The sequence below is a fragment of the Orbicella faveolata genome, unplaced genomic scaffold, assembly GCF_042242905.1.
Source record: "Orbicella faveolata isolate gen_17 unplaced genomic scaffold, um_ofav_v1 contig_4, whole genome shotgun sequence".
Lineage (NCBI taxonomy): Eukaryota > Metazoa > Cnidaria > Anthozoa > Scleractinia > Merulinidae > Orbicella > Orbicella faveolata.
In genome coordinates this window covers 11,001,720-11,017,927 of record NW_028301569.1, presented here as the reverse complement: position 1 = coordinate 11,017,927, position 16,208 = coordinate 11,001,720, and the positions used below count along the sequence as shown (strand labels likewise).

Genomic DNA, 16,208 nt, shown 5'->3' with positions numbered 1-16,208 from the left:
GCTATGATGACAACACTGTCAAACGACCTTCTTGAAAAGGTTTGGCCCTCCATTTAACAGCTGAAGGGCGCCTGATCCTATACTTTAATCGATGTCATAGATTTTAAAAGATTTCTATTAATTTCTCATTACATGAACGAACTTTTCAGACATCACAAATAATTTCTTGAGGTAAACATCACATTTATAATGAGCCATAGAGTCATACTAACCTTCCCATCTTCATACCACAAGATAGCATGGTTTCGGGACAAGACCTTGCAGTCGAAGATACAGTTGTTTGTAGCGGGCCTACTTTTCGCTACCGAACGTCCTATCTTCACTGGTTCCGTCAAAGGAACTCTTCTCTCTTCAAAGGGATGAGAATTAGGCCGGGACGTGAATACTGCCATCGCCATTTTACTGATTTCATGTTGTTCTTCGCGCCGACTACTAAAAAAGTACGTGAGAAAGTTGACAACTACTGCGCATGAGCAGTGGGGGGACGACTCGGCAACTGTCACGTGAGTTTGAAATTCTCTCCCCTCCCTACTATACTGAAATGGGACGTGATATTGTCCCGGGATGGGCTAGGTGGAAAAAAGGAAAAAATCAAACCTCGAGAAAATAAGTCCACTTTTCCACATACTCAAAAATTATCCCATTTCAAAGCTTTTGAATAGTGAAGAAAACAGAAAATTACTTCAACCAGGAGCAAGCAAAAAAAAAAAAAAAAAAAAAAAAAAAAAAAAAAAAAAAATAGCAAAGAAGAGTAATTATACAGCATAAAACCAGCAGCCATAAAACCAATTGAAAGGCTGACTGGACGGCTGAAAAGGGTAAAGTTAATGCCCAACATTTTGGTTAGACGGGACTAACCTTCTTCGGGAACAGATTGGGCGTTAAATTTACCCTTTTCAGCAGTCCGGTCAGCCTTTCAATTGGTTTTATGCTTTATTTTACACTGCTGGCCCTGATCCAAACCAAGATCCGGCTTCACTCCGCTGCTGTTTGTACAAGTGGTCCTTGCATTACAGTTTATCCAAATTATACAGTGTTTATCTCCACAACACCAGAAAAAAAACCAACTTTTCACCAATTTTGATTAGTACCTCCAAAATTTCACTTTGTCCTAAGATAACGTTTCTCTCTTCCTTGCATATTATTGACATTCAATTGTCACAATACTCTTACAATGGACGGGAAAGCCTCTTTATCTGTAACCTCCCAGGCCCTCCCACGCAGACGCTCTTGATCTTTGGAGCGCCTGCGTGGGAGGCTACTTAATCTGTCCTCTTTGCATAACAGATCTGATCAGGATCTGATCCTGACCTGACAGATAGCCTAGCTGTGAAATGTTGTCAACATTCGCCTAACTTCTTGTAACCACCTACGTAAAACGTTGAACATCGTAAAAAGTGTCACGGTGTATTCTTTAGGGACCTTCACATCGAGACACTTAAACGATTGCGATGATGCATCTTTTCGCACCGACAGCCTTCGCTTCGTTTTTTGCCGCCTTTAATAAGATTCGGATCCAGAGGCTATCGAACAAGATTCGGGTTATCTTCGTCTTGTATAGTTTTACTTGCCCATGTTCCTGTACCTGTTTGGAGGACTCTACTATATCGAATGGCATCACCAAAACAGAGAGAATACTGTTGCTCATCAGCGCGCTGAGAAATGACTGGGAACGAGCTAGGATGTCTTCGTGCCAGAAGCTGGTTAACAACATAACCTGATCACGTGACATAGGAATATGCCCTACTTACGGACTTATTTTCACATTATTTCTATTTTAAAGTTTTGTTGATAAAGATAAGTTACAATTCACAGTTCTTACAAGCTACGTAAAAGCCTGTCATTTAGTATGTCGGTTTACCACTATTTTTAATTTTGCAACCTAGACTCCTTTTACAACCGTCTACTCTTCAGCAAAAATTCAATTTTTCTGTCGTAGAGTAGATAGCGATACAACGGCTACAACACAAATTCTAATAGCAAATGGAATATTAAATAAGGCTCTCGACAAGAACTCATCAACGCACTTCTGGCCGTGTCTCTCCTTAATTCAGTCCCTAAACTCTCTTTTCTTCCCACCCTATATATATAGGGGATGAACCCAGGCGAGAGAAAAGAGAGTCCAGGATAACATGCATGTGTCTGGGTTCAACCCCTGTATAGTGCGGGAAGAAATGAGAGTTCAGAATAACTTGCATGGCCCCGCCTGGGTTCAACCCCTGAAAAGTGCGGGAGGAAAGGAGAGTTCAGGGATTGAACAAGGTTCTTCTACATCTACATCTACATCTACATGTTTAAGTCCGCAAAAAACTATATTGAATTATCAAGCCAACTATAAAACTGATGTCTGACTCTCGCATGAAAAATAAGTCACGACACTTAGGGAAAACCTCCTGATATATGAATTTAACTTAGGTTAACTTGGCAGTACATGCGATCATCCACTTAGTCTTCTAACTGCGTTCGTATGGCACGAACTCAGTTAAAACTACAAAATCACAATTAGCCGCTACTTTTTAATCGCGATCGGTAACGATGTAAACTAAGCTTGTGGAAAAACTTTCATATTGCTTGTACCCTTTGGCTCAATTTATCCTTCCAAACACTTTCGGTCAAGGTGAATCAGGCGCAGTTTTTTCATCCGATGATCTTTTGACAGAGGAATGAATTGAGTCCGTGGTATTTGCTCGATATTACGTTGCTAGGTGTCACGACTTTAAGACTGTGCGCGCTAATTCTGATTGGACAATAAGACTCGGAAAGAGCGCAAGATTTGCGGAAAAAAGCACTTGTTTTCCTCAACTGTCCTCAGCTGGGCACCTGAAGAGAGAGATGTTGCAATTTGGCTTCTGACGGTCTGCAAACATGCAGAAGTGATTTGTTCTTCGGCTGACTTTTAAATTCTAAATCTCTGAGAAAGAAATCTGAGATTGTTCCCAGTCTTAATCAGTTTCTTCGCGACCGATCAGTTCCATGTTCTTTGCAGCCTTAAAGTAATAATACATAGTCGTAGTGGTGAGCACACAGGGGTGAGGTTCGGCTTGGAAAACGAGTGGCGCTCACAAACAACAAACAACGGTTACCATGAGTTAGATAAACTGGACTACAAGTAGTCCTTCGTTCGCTGAGTCCGTAAATAAACCACGAGGAGAAAATGGCCGCGCGAAATCCTGGGGCTGCGAATAGCACGCTTCTCGCCCCAAGGATTTCGCGAGGCCATTTTTTTCAAGCGGTTTCCTTTCGCGTCAAGCATGACGGACTCAGCGAAAGAGGGACTACTCGTAGTCCAATATAAACTGACTCTGTTCCATGACTGATGAAACATCCATAATTGCAATTCTACGGAATGACGTTATTGTTGCTGGCAAAGTTCATAATTCTTTCCAGTCTCACGTTGTTGAACTCTTTGGCCTGTGCCATCTGTTCCTTGCAATCCTGTATTTTCACTTGTAGTTCCTGAACAGCTGCTTCACAGTCAGGTAAATTCAGCCGACAGCATAACTCACTCTTTTCTTGCAGTGATTTGAGTTTCTCGTGTGGGACGTCAAATAACTGTTCCTGAACCGCGACCGCTTCGTCAAGTTGCTTCATGGCGTTCCCAAAGTCTTCCTGAACATCAAAGAGAAGGCATTAGTGAAACAGTAATTAGAATTCGGAGAGGTGCACACAATGCGCACCAACCCCACCAACCCCACTGTGGACGGTGCCTACTTTTGTTAGTGCGTACACGTTCTGTGCGTCACACAAGGCATGGTTCACAAGCTACGTGCGCGCTGGGGTGAAAAGGACGTAATCAACTACGCTACTAAGTGTGCGACTAAAATGAAAGCAAAATTTTGTTACTGTCAACAGATCAGGAACACCAGAACAACTATCTCCTCTGAGATTAAGAGTACTAAAATACCGGCGGTTTAATTTCTATGTCAGCGTGGTATTCATTTTGCCCCAGGTCATACCGAGAGGACCACAATCAGGCTTAGAGACTCGACCCCTCTACACCTTGACTTCGATGCATTTTAAAACTATTAGGAAAAGGGCCTTACCTATTTATTCCCCTCCTTTTTACATAGTCTCCTCCGAACCCGATTTTGCGAGCGTTGCGTGACATCCTAAAATACAGCTGTGGCGAAGACTACTTTTTAAAAGGAGTAGTAAAGCTTTTAAAATAACAAACTAACCTTCATTTTGTAGGCCACACCCAAATCATGGAGAGAACGAGCAGTCTCTTGGTGGTAAAACCCAAGAACCTTTTTCCTGATAATCAGCGCCTTGGAGAAATACTCGACCGCTTTATCAAAGTTGCCCAGCGCGAGAGAATCATTGCCCAGATAGTTATAAAGCGTTCCAGTGAACGGATGATCATCTAGTTGGTCGATATAGGCACTGAGGGCGCGTTCTCTGAGACTCAAGGCTTCCACGTGGTTGTTCAAGGAGCTTTGAACAACTAATGAAAGAAAAACAAAAACAGCTTAAATAACTTCATTATGCAAAGCCCATGGAAATCAAACCATCACATCATTAACCTTCAGAAGTAGAGTTGCGTCATAATCCTGCAACATTGAACTAAATATTTTGCTACCTGCAGATTGTGCGCAGCAATTTTAAATTTCATGAACCAATGAGGCATTGTACACAACAGTTGTATTACTCTTGGGTACTAGCTGCAGTATTGTGCGCAACAATTTAAATCGGTGTCTTCTTTCTGCAACATCGCGCGCATCAATTTTAATTCATGTCTTCTAAATGCTGTATTGAGCGAAACAATTTTATCTCGTGTTTATAATCTGCATCATAGTGTGCAACAATCTAAATTCTTAGCCTCATGATCGTTATAGGCAGCTAATACTATTTTATAAGCTTCAAATAATTGTATTTTTCTTTCCTTTTTTCTGTACAGATAAATGTTGTTGTTATTGTTCGTGTCTACTAACTGCAATATTGTGCGCAACAATTTAAATTCGTGTCTACTATATGTATCTGCAAAATTATGCGCAACAATTTTAATTCGCGCCTACAATATACGGCATTGTGTATAACATTTTAAATCTCTGTCGACAAACTTCAATATGACACGCATCAATGTTGACTTTTATCCACTGTCTGCAACATTATGCATGTACAGCAATGCTAAAGGAGCTCAGTCACGGCATGATAGTTTACTAAGATAGAAAAACACCAAAGAAATAATAGTAAACTACAAAGGAACAAGGATGGTTAAGGATGGAGAAGATTAACACGGATTATAAAGGATGAACTTGAAAACTTTAGTCTAGACTTTTCAAGATGCGCAATCCGTCAAGTAGCTCCTTTAACGTTTGTTCACTCAGTTGTGAAAAATTGTAACCGGAGTACGCAATCTGTAACATGTACAGAAAATAACGATGAAGAAGTCGAGCGTGTCAAACCTGCTCTGTCGTTGCAACAAGCCGCATACTTCAGGGGTTCTTCTTCTCCCTTCTTTTCCCGCGCTTCAAGAGCTCGTGCACTCAGTTCCAGTGCTCTTGACGGGTTTCCATTCTTGGCCATGCAGCGGGCGATCTTGCTGTAGCACTGTAGTACCAGCTCTCCCTCGGTCAGGTCTAGCTGATCGTAAATCTCTAACGCTCTCTGTAGAACCCTGTAGCCTCGCTCTGACGTGACGTTGCATGCTCGATGGCATTCACAGCTGTAGATTTGTTTTATACCGACGCAAGTAAGACAGTCGGCAACTAAACGCAAATCGCCTTGCAATGCGCTTAATACGAGCTCGTAAACTTCTTCAAATTCACTCCTCTTCATGACTTTGGCTAAGAAAATCACAGCATTGTTGAGAATCTCTACACAGCGTGTGGCGAGCGCTGTACCACCCTTTGCCGCCCACCAAATTGCTTGTATAATATACTGTTCCTCTGCAAAGTAACGACAAAGGTTCTGTTGCATGTGGCCTCTGCTTAGAAAGCCCCGATGAAGTTCTGTGATAAGGGCCAAATAATGTTCAACAAACCTCTCTCGTGCTTTGTTGTAACACGCGCACAACCGCTCGTCGTTCTTGGCGTTTTCCTTGCAACAAAGTTGAATCACTTGGTGAACAAAATACCGCTTGGATTTCACATCACAGTGGACAAGTGACCTCTTTACTAGCTGCATCAAAGTCACGTCAAGCCTGGGTGAATCATACACGCGCGCTGCCTGTTCATAATCAAACGCCGCTGGGAAGACCGCTAAGGAGACCAGGGCTTCCTGGTCTTCTTGACCGAGTTGTTGCAAACAACCCTTGAGAAAGCGCCTCATTTTAAATTCCGGCGACAAATCCTCCATATCAGCTAAGTTTATAGGAGCAGAACTTTCTTCCAAAATTTCAATCAACTTCTGCGGACTAACAAATTCTAAGTAGGCGGCGGCCGCATTCAAAATGAGAGGGACATTGAAGCAAAGATTTGCAATAGTCGTGGCCTCATGGTCTTCTAATGTTAACATGGTGCATTCTTGGACTTTCACTCGGAGCAGTTCCGCTGCGGCGTCATTTTCTAAAGCGAGCAGTTTGACCGGGTGGCGAGAGGAGGCTGGGCACCACACCCTTGAAGCAATGACGCATTTGACATTCTTCGCGAACTTGGCCACGTGGTCAATAAAATTATTAAAATCATGTCTCGTGTCTTCTTGACTAAGAAGATCCTCAGCGTTGTCAAGAATTAATATAGTCTTCGTGGTCAGTGACCTTAAATGCGACTTAGCCAAGTCACACTGTTTGTTGGCCAGTCCCTGGCAAACGTTTAAGGCAAGTAGAATCTTCGCAGACATCTTATCCACAGCCTTGATCTCGCGTAAGCACAGGAAGATGACCTTGAATTGTTTTTCAAGCATCGTGTGTCCAATTGTTTGCGCTAAACAGGATTTTCCATAGCCTGGCGGGCCGGTTATAATAACAAGGCGTTGGCCATTGTTTTTACTGAGTACCTCAACAATTTCATCCAAAGTTTGGCTCCTGCCGTAAAAATGAGGAGGCCTGCAAGGGAGATCTCCGGCATAGCACTGACGGGCATCTAAAATTCCAAAAAGGAAAAAAAAGATAAGAAAGTAAGACTTGCACAAGGATGATTTCGTCTGTTCAAGATTAATCTTAACATGGAATGGGTCAAACTTGGCCAGACATTTTCCTTGAATATCATGCATAAAGCAGTGTAGTCAAATTTCCTTTTTTAGTTAGCCACCAGGAGGGCTCGCTCGCACTGTCTTTGAATTTGTCACGGCTACATGGTTGCTACAATGTCTATCCCCAATCTCCATCTCTCTTTGATATTATCTCTTTGTCGAGAGTCGCAACCGGCCGCCGTTTTGAATTGGGCCAGCTAGCGCATTTGACGGAGTCTGAACTCGGAGGAGGGTAGACCGAAACTGGTATCATGCATATTATTATACAATTTTTAAGAATTTCATTTTTCTACTGGCATGACAAACGCCGAGTTTCTCCAACACCCGTCTCTAAATCCTGTAGCTTAAAGTCGGAACTGATAAAAGTGTTATCATACTGTTTCTGATAGAGTCTTGGCCGGGATATAAACTGCATCGTAGACAATTGTAAGGGGGAATTACATTGTAAAACGATCGACCGGATCAGCTGAATTCAGAATTCGTGTTTGAATGGCTAAGGTTCTAACGGAAACGTTCTAAAATCGACTAAAGCGTTCTCTAAACTTAATCGAATAGCAAACATGTGATCGAACAAACTGTTCATAAGGATTGTTACACTTACGGTATGCAAACAATATAAATTTTCCGCTGCAGTAGCGTGATCTATGACGTCATGGTCTCTGTAAAGCACGCGAGGAATCCGACAATTGGTCACAATTACTCTAGCATAAAATCAAAGCGCAAAACTCTCAACAAAATAAAAGGATTTTTCTTCGGATAAGGTTGATTATTTCACAATGAAAAACTCACAATATGACTTACTACTGCCAACGTTGTCAATTTTAACTACTGCTACAAGCATTTTGGACGATAGCGTGACTGGAAACGAACGTGAACAATATTAGTAACATTCGACTCATGAATGAGCACGTGAACAATAGACAGTCATGACGCATAGGGACTCTCCCATCAATTTCGCATTTACCAGTAAAATTCCAATTCCTCTGACTTGTTCCTCGAAACAAATAAAACTCGAGCCACCAGAACTATCTCAATAATACAATGAACGAGAAAAAATATATTTGAAATACGTTTTGAAATGCAATAAATCAGTAATTTCACTATGGTCACGCATGAAATCCCTTTATCGACTTCCGCTGTTGTAGTAAGCTACCTAGCAGATATTTGTGATGAAACAACTTTCTTCCTTACTAGATTGGAAGTAAATTTGTGAGGCACTACTTCGCGTGACTTCGTTACTTAGGAACGCCATTAAGTTTTCATCAACTTAATTAAACTTGAGACTGAATAACGAGCTGTAAATAGTGCTCGAGTTTTCACGGTTCCGAGATGTGTAGTGAGAACGAAGGTTAGAGCACGTTTAGTACGTTCCTCTGGGTTAGCTATTAAATGCCATTCTCTATCAGAAGCATCAAGTAGACTAAACTTTTAGCAGTAAACTTCAACTCACCTTCAGTTGGCCCAAACTGGGACACACGGTGTTGCATCAGCTCGTTACACAAATCGAATCGACCAGCAAACTGCAACAGGGACGCCAAGTGACCTCGATTTTCGGCAGACAATAACTTAGCGTTCATCATTCGACGAAAGAGTTCGAACGGTTTTTGTACGTCTTCTAAGGTGCCCTGAGGTAACTCAAGACCGAACTTCATTTTTTCGAGGTCTTCTGTCGTGAGTTGATTTGAAATGGACATGAGGAGCGTCTTGAACAACAGGTCTTGATCTGAAGCCATCTTGTCAGCTTTGATCTACTAGCTCGTTAAACTTTTGAAACTTTTTGTGCGCTACTGGTCCTGCAGGACAATACAATAGCAAGCGATACTCTGCTAAATTACCAGAGCCTATTTTTGTTACAGCCCAGACGTAGAACCACCATGAGCTACCGTCGGCAAAAAATCTATCTAAAAATGGATTTGTACACAAGCAAAATATTCAACTTGATTCCGTGACGTCACTCATGACCAGACTCCCGGAATGAAACCCCAGTCACTTGAGAGTGTTTCTAATTTCAATCCGGAAGAATCCTGGAACGAGAGAGAATTTGGCTAAGAGTCGAATGACCCTGGGGTTAGTTCATGAGCAAAAAAATCATAAATCATAAAGTTGCAATTTAAACGCGATAAAGGAGATTAACCACTCGGTGCGCGCGTTTGAAAATGGGCAATACTGCTCTCTCTCTAGCAGAGAACTACGCAATCTCGTTCTCAGAGCCCTCGTTACCCTGTCCAGCGGAACGGGAAAACGTTCACCCGCTGGCAACGATGGTCACGCAATGCATCAGTCACTCGTTCATGAGATGTCCACAGTTGACCTACAATAGTCGCCCCGATGTCACGCTAGACGTTGTTATACCGGAAGTTGTGCAATTTAGCATGCGTGTTTCATAACGAGATTTGACTTGCAGTCACAGCGCCACGTAAGCCTATAGTGATGCTTGTTCGCTCTACAATCAGAAATAACAGGAAGAAATGATGTTAGCGCGGAAAACTTAAGAGTTTTCGAAGACACAGAAGAAAAAGGTATGGCCCAAGGACACATCGAAGATATCCTTGTATTGACGGAAGAAGAAGAGAACACTCCATTGTTTGTCAGTCCTCGATCTAGAAGCACTGTTCGGGTAAGAAGTTACTTATTTAGAAAGAAACGACATATTTAGGTTTAAAAGCACGTCACGAACAGCTCACATAGTATTTTGTTTCGCTACCGAGTTGGTCATTGCTTTACTGTCTAGATTGAGATCAATCGAATGGACGAGACAAATATTGTTCCCGGGTTATTGTTAGGGGCGTTTCTGGAGGATGAGTTCCTACTAGTAAGCTTGATGTGGCCCGTTCATGTCGGAGTTTTACCTTGCTAAATTAGGGTGCGTCACTCTGGAGTGATCAGGATCAGGATCATGGTGCATCAAAGAAACCGATGAATCCATGACCAGAGTGGATTCATCGGTTTCTTTGATGCACCATGATCCAGACAGATCTTGGATCAATGATCCTGATCCAGATCACCCCAAAGGAACGCACCCTTATTGTCACTCCTGCCAATTTTCACGGCTAAGCAATCGGTTTTCTAGCCTGCGATCTAGTGCAGACGTGTCTCTCTCGCAGACTATCGGTTTTCGGACCAAGACATTATGCTATCAGTCAAAAGTTAATATGATTCTCCTAAATCGCACGTTTGGTGTTTTCATTACGAGTTAGCTATTGAGTAATTTTTAGCTCAAATTTCGGCGCCTCCCGTAATCTTACTCCCTTCAGTCCTTATTTTTCTCAAATATTTCTCTCCCCCACTTCTCAAAAGCGTCAGTGTATTTTCTTTTCAAGGCTACAATAACCCTACAAAATTAAAAGAAAGATACACCTTCACAGAAGTGTCTAGCCCTGATCGTTTCCCTGCCAGTATCTTGACCCTTCATCTGTTGGCGGGGTCGCAGAGTATTATAACAACAGCAAATATTACAAATGAGCCACAATCAGCTCAAGCTGAAAGGGAGTGAGTGTTGTTGTCCTCGTTTTTCTCTTGTTTTCTTCTTGTTGTAGAAGAATTTGAACTTTAATACACAAGAAAAGTTTCAATTCATTAGTCAGTTATAAAGAAGGCCGTGACAGGCTCTCTAACTTTCTTTTCAATTTTTTTCGACTTTTTCTTTTAATACGTGACCCTGTTTGAGATTTGGTTTGATAAACAAAAAAAGAGTATCGCTGGCATTGTTCCGGGATTATGAGATAATTTCCTTTTTTAGATTTGTCCGGCTCGCGAACACAAAGTATCATGGACTGATTGTTTTACATACGAAAGACAGGAAATTCAGTTTTGAAGTCTGAAACATTGTCAACCCCTGTTTGTCAACTCACCCTAAACGGACATGACATTGCAGTCTCTCTTTTTGTTCATCTTCCTACGCCCGCGCTACTTGTGGCTCGCGGCTTTGCATGTTCACAACCAATCACTTGTGTTGCATTCTTCTTTGCGTTCTTCCCTACGGATTTTCGAGCAAAACAGAGACTTCTCCCAGTCTAATGGATATCTAGCTGGTCGCGCTGGTCTCGCTGCAATTGGATACCTCTCCAGAGCGGACCAGTGGAGCCACTCCCAAATGTGATCGTCTCAGAATGGGTTCAATGTCTCTCTCAACTCTATTTCCAGGGTCTCCTTCTCGCCTCTCTTAACGGGAAGACAAGACACCCCAGAGACACCCTAGGAATAAGGATGAGTGAATCCGTGAGAGCTTGGATGTATTTTATTTGACATTTCCTTGTGGTGTCAACGTGACCAGCCTGAAAGGACAAGCGTTGAATTTTCTATCATCACGTACCACTTCCATACACGTACTTTGTTTCATCGCGCCAAGACGTGTTTATAATTAAGAGCTCCTGACAATATACCGTAAAATTTACTGGCTTATATTTGACCATTTTTACCTTGAAGTCATTTTGGTCGGCTTACGTAACTAAGAGGGATTATCAATTAAAGGAACTTACGTTTCAACAACGGTTGTGCTTAAATTCAGGAGAATTTAAGTCTCAGCATGTCTCTTTCATGCAATATCCTGTGAAGAGGTCTATACATGTAGTACAAGACTTATAATCTGAACAAACCACAGGTTAACCAAACCCGCAAATGAGCGTCCCTTATACATTCAGGTTACGCAACAGTCGAAATACAAGGATTTGTGTTAGGAAAATGTTATGTTCTTAACCCTAAAAGATACGACGGAATATGAACAAAATAAACCTCTTTCGCTTCAGGCGTGTGTTTTGGTTTCCCGGTGAGGTTTTTAGGCCAATTTATGGCAATTTAGGCGGCTTTTAGCTTCGCTGGTTTGTCATGTATAGAGCACAAAGGGACGCTCATTTGTGAGTTTGGGCAACCTGTGAAGAAACTATATCAGCTTTCGTTAAGTTCTTGAAATCGTACAGTACCGATAACAAGCGAACCTGTCCCTAAGATACGCCCTTCGGTAAACTAACCACCCCAAACGTGGGAATCAAAATCGTTTCTTTAATAACCTTCATGTTCCAAAAAATAATCCGTTCCCCAATAAGTTTTCATAGCTTATAATAAGGTGAGGGGAGGGGGGAGGGGGTGGGGAGATTGGCAGCGACGGCGGCAAATTAAGATATTATACTTCTATTTATGTCTTGTTTCTTACAGATATTTCCACGCCGTGAAGGTTTGCAATGGAAGATCCTCAGAGGGTTATTTTCAACCCTTTATCCGATATCTCACGTGACCATAGTCATTTCTCTGGTGTCCTTCTTTGTGACAGCTTTCAGCTTCGCCATAAACTGTGCACTGGAAATGACTTTCGAGATGATTTCACCGCTAGGAGAGTCCATGGATTATCAGAATTTCTACACGTGTTGTATGTTAATTCTCCTTTGCTGCACAATCTTCGTAGTGTGTTTCGTGTTCTCGTTGTTCTGGGAAATCATAAAAGTCGCTGTTGTTAAAAGATCTCTCAAGTTCAGAGTAGTCAAAGTGGGAATTTTCCTCGCCATCTTATTGAGCTCAAGTATCCACGCTGCTTGCGCAGATAAGAACTTTGGCGTCATGACTTTTCTCAGCAGTTGTCTGATAGTGTGTTGGTTTGCAGCTTTGATTGTGGCAGTGATAGGCTCAGTTGGTTTGATAGTATTCTGCTACAGAGAGGAAAGCCACGAAGCTTACGTTGTAGTCCTACTCCCGATGCGTTTTCTGTTTGTTATGTTTTCAATTCTCTCCCCTGTGTCGTTCACACTCGTCGGGGCGTCAACTGGGGCGGTTTGCTTTGCGTTTTTCTACCCGTTTCTTACCGCCTGTCTCATTTTATACGTCATCTTTCGAGGCTGTAGAAGACCTAATGGGGAATACTTTGTGATAAAGAAACGTTTTGCTTTGATGTTCATCGCTGCCTACCTTGCTGTGATGATTTTGGCGAGCACGTCGCAAGTACATTGTGATAAAGATTGCAATTTCCCACCTCTCAATCACACGCGGGACACACTCGATTTCTCTATCAGTGAAAATTCGGCTAAGTACCCAATCTGCGGCAAAATGTACGGGACTCCTTTACGTTTAAACATTGCAGATATGGCCTATCTCTCGTATATCGCTTACCAGAAGAACTGGAACAAACGAGATCTTACTCAATCAGTCAACGGTTATTTTCTTGATCGAGGTGGGACGTGGAATGTTACCTTCATATCAGGGGGAAATCCCAGGTTTTATCACCTACTCGAGGGCACCACTCAAGTTCATGTCATTGGTATACGGGGAACCGCATCTTCTCGGGAATGGTTTCAATACCTGAAACTTTGGAGTGAGATTATCAGTTACAAAGTGACTTCTGTGGCTCTACCTAAGCAGACTTTTCCCTTGAACTTCGTGACGTCTTACATAACCGCGTCATCGTTTCTTGAGAGACTGCTGCACAATAATCGCGAGGATTTTGCTTTCTCTTCGGTTGAGTCATACGTGCAGAAAATAAATCGAACGACGGGGAGCACCATTCTCCTCACGGGCCATTCCATCGGTGGTGGCCTGGCGAAGATTGTGGGAAGTCGACAAAAAGTAACGACTGTCACGTTTTCCAGCCTCGGTGAAGTTTTCAGCCGAGCAAAGTTTGATATTTCTTTACACGACTTACAGCGTTACACCACCTCTGTTGTGTCACGCGATGACATGATCACGTGGGTTGATATTCATGGCGGATTGGTGCAGTATATCGATTGTAACGCAAGTGGGTATGTCCAATGTCACAGCATTGTTAACACGTACTGTGAGCTCAAAAGAAGTTGTGGTTTTCAAACCTCAATCGCGTGCTGAACTCGGTTAGAACTAAGGTTTAGGACAAGAAAGTTACCGCTCTGAATTTGGGGCGACCAGCGCTGTTAACAAGGTTCTTTATGACTGGCCAAACGAAACAATAGGTAAAGAACGCAAACAATTTCCCTAGGCCTGAGAACAGAAGAGGTGCAGATCAATAAGAGCGAACCTAAATAGAGGTTTTAAAGAGGAGCAGGTCAATTCCTAAATTTAATTTTAACTCAGAATGTGAAAACAGAGCTGCGCAGCAACGCATTATAGTACAACTTAATAGGTCTGATTCAAACCGCCACAACCTAGGGATTATTAGCACATGCGCAATATAAATTTCATCTTTAGCTAATTTCAGCGTTGATTCCGCGCCGTCCGTTCGGGAACAGATTTCGGTCAGTTTTAAGCACTCTGCCTTAGTAAAACTGCCAAAATTTAGTGTCTATACGCAACCTCGATCCATTTGTCTCCCTGACGAAGTCTGTACTTATCAGACGAAAGCATGTAGAGAGAGTGAATGATAAAACTCATTGAACGTGATTCGTCACCGTGTATTGCTCGCAATATGTGCAAATAAACAACAGTGCTAGTCGTGTAAAATTCAATTTCACTGTAAGTTACGGACCGAGTTTTTCCCCTTCAAAGCGTGAAACGAAGCCATAAATCGAAGGGGAAAAACTCGGTTATTAAGAAGTATTTATTATATCTCTACTGTGTGTCTAACGGGTTCGGGAACGATTTCTGTTCACACGGAAAGACTTCAAATTTCTGACGCACGTCGAAAGCAGAAAGAGTCTATTAAATCACTGTTAAGTCGTTAGCACGTTTTAATACAAAATTTAAAGTAAAAGAAAGTTCCAGACTTTTACTTGCTACAAAAGTTAAGGACACCTGGCGATAAATCACGAAACATTTTGGCAACGAAAACAGGTTTAAATTTTAGCGCGCCGTACAGTGGAGTACGGCCCGCCAAATTGACCAATCACAGCGCGCGTAGTAACTGAGAGATATAATAATGAGCGGCAATTTTATATGGTACTGACTGTTTTTATACTGTACAATATGTCCAATATGATTTTAACTAAGCTTGTTGATAAAGCCATAGTCCTTGACTATCATAATGAACTCGTGTCATCGCCGCTCGCACATCACGCTCACAGTCACGCTCGCACGTTCACTTGTTTTGCTTTCTTACCCACGGATTTTGGAGGCAAAGAAAGACTGCTCGCAGTCTATAGTTCACTTTATACTGTTTATTGTACTATATAGGTATTTCGATCCTTGTGTTTGGACCATGGAATAAAAGCTGCTAACTAATTTATGGAATTTGATGTAACATTTGAGAACGAAAGAGGCAAATACTTTATCGCACGTATGTGCCAGCAATTCGTATATTGCAAAGTTCTCATTCCCTTCCGGCATAAAAGGCAGGGCTGGTTTTGCCAATTTTACTACTATCGACAAAGCGGTCCACTGTCGACTGAGGGGGAATATTTACGACAAACTTCAAGAAATTTAACGTCGCCACAGTCTTATCGGCAGAGCTTCTGTTATTGTGTCTTCTATTAATTTATCTGCGTCACTTTCTCTCCAAAGTTAACGAAATAACAGAAAATGCGGTACCAAATGGTTCCCTTATCGTTTCTATTCGCTGTTTAGCGAGAGAAAGGGGTCACTTCTTGGTCTTAGGGAGATTAATGGATTTAAAATAGGAAACAAAGTTAATAACTAATAGTTTGATGGCATTTATCATTTGCTTTTCCTTCGTGTCTTTTAAGAATGGAGACGAATCAGGGTGCAAGAGCAAAGCTCAATCGAAGTGGAGATAGAGAGGAAGTCAATAACTGACGAAGTTCGTGCTGAAGACAACTCTTTGCCCATATTAATGGCTATCCATGTATGCGAGACAAACCCTCCGTTTGAAAACCAACGGCAAAAATTGACTTTTTACCACTGCGTCTCTTTAAGACCTGAAGACCTTAAATGCTATAGATGTAACAAAACGATGTGTGACTATTCAAATGAAAGCGGTACTTGCCATCAATCTGTAGCTTGCTTTCGGCCGCGTGCGTGGCAAATGTTTTGAAGTCATGCAAGAGGACTTCGTTTCAAAGAGAATTTCCTGGGCACAAAACCCAACTTTTGTGTTAAATTTCGCAAATATTAGCAACGGCAATCAAAGGAAATATGGTTTATGTATTGATATTATTTTGTGTGATTAACAGAGAGAAAAAGTACAACAGTGCGGGAGTCGATGCAGAACGGTTGAGTCAGTGTTGTTC

At 42.0% G+C, this 16,208-nt stretch overlaps 3 protein-coding genes across 4 annotated transcripts in view; 1 reads left to right on the top strand and 2 right to left on the bottom strand.

Annotated features, from left to right (window-relative positions):
* Window positions 1-740, bottom strand: part of LOC110059536 (uncharacterized) — a 28,930-nt gene extending 28,190 nt beyond the window's left edge. For both annotated transcript variants that reach the window (XM_089275788.1, XM_089275789.1), the window contains exon 1: window positions 213-740. In XM_089275788.1, the coding sequence (XP_089131914.1) occupies window positions 213-398 (186 nt within the window). In that variant the 5' untranslated portion in view covers window positions 399-740. The remainder of the gene's footprint in view (window positions 1-212) is intronic.
* A 1,015-nt stretch (window positions 741-1,755) lies between these two features.
* Window positions 1,756-9,206, bottom strand: LOC110059554 (uncharacterized). Its single transcript, XM_020766264.2, has 4 exons — window positions 8,582-9,206; window positions 5,406-7,022; window positions 4,179-4,444; window positions 1,756-3,609 (listed from the first exon to the last, which is right to left on the bottom strand). Exons 1-4 carry the CDS (start codon window positions 8,862-8,864, stop codon window positions 3,340-3,342), a joined length of 2,436 nt encoding a protein of 811 aa, XP_020621923.2. The 5' UTR covers window positions 8,865-9,206; the 3' UTR covers window positions 1,756-3,339.
* Window positions 9,207-9,486: 280 nt separating this feature from the next.
* LOC110059544 (uncharacterized) lies at window positions 9,487-15,243 on the top strand. The gene is made up of 2 exons (XM_020766253.2): window positions 9,487-9,748; window positions 12,283-15,243. The coding sequence occupies exons 1-2, from the start codon at window positions 9,653-9,655 to the stop codon at window positions 13,933-13,935; spliced, it is 1,749 nt and encodes a 582-aa protein (XP_020621912.2). The 5' UTR covers window positions 9,487-9,652; the 3' UTR covers window positions 13,936-15,243.
* Window positions 15,244-16,208: the final 965 nt, after the last annotated feature.

Excerpts from the sequence above, each read along its gene's own strand:
- LOC110059544 (XM_020766253.2), top strand. The coding sequence starts at position 9,653 with ATGGCCCAAGGACACATCGAAGATATCCTTGTATTGACGGAAGAAGAA. Across the intron at positions 9,749-12,282 it reads GATCTAGAAGCACTGTTCGG|ATATTTCCACGCCGTGAAGG; the intron begins GTAAGAAGTTAC and ends TGTTTCTTACAG.
- LOC110059554 (XM_020766264.2), bottom strand. The coding sequence starts at position 8,864 with ATGGCTTCAGATCAAGACCTGTTGTTCAAGACGCTCCTCATGTCCATT. Across the intron at positions 7,023-8,581 it reads CCAGTTTGGGCCAACTGAAG|ATGCCCGTCAGTGCTATGCC; the intron begins GTGAGTTGAAGT and ends TTGGAATTTTAG. Across the intron at positions 4,445-5,405 it reads TTGTTGCAACGACAGAGCAG|TTGTTCAAAGCTCCTTGAAC; the intron begins GTTTGACACGCT and ends TTCTTTCATTAG.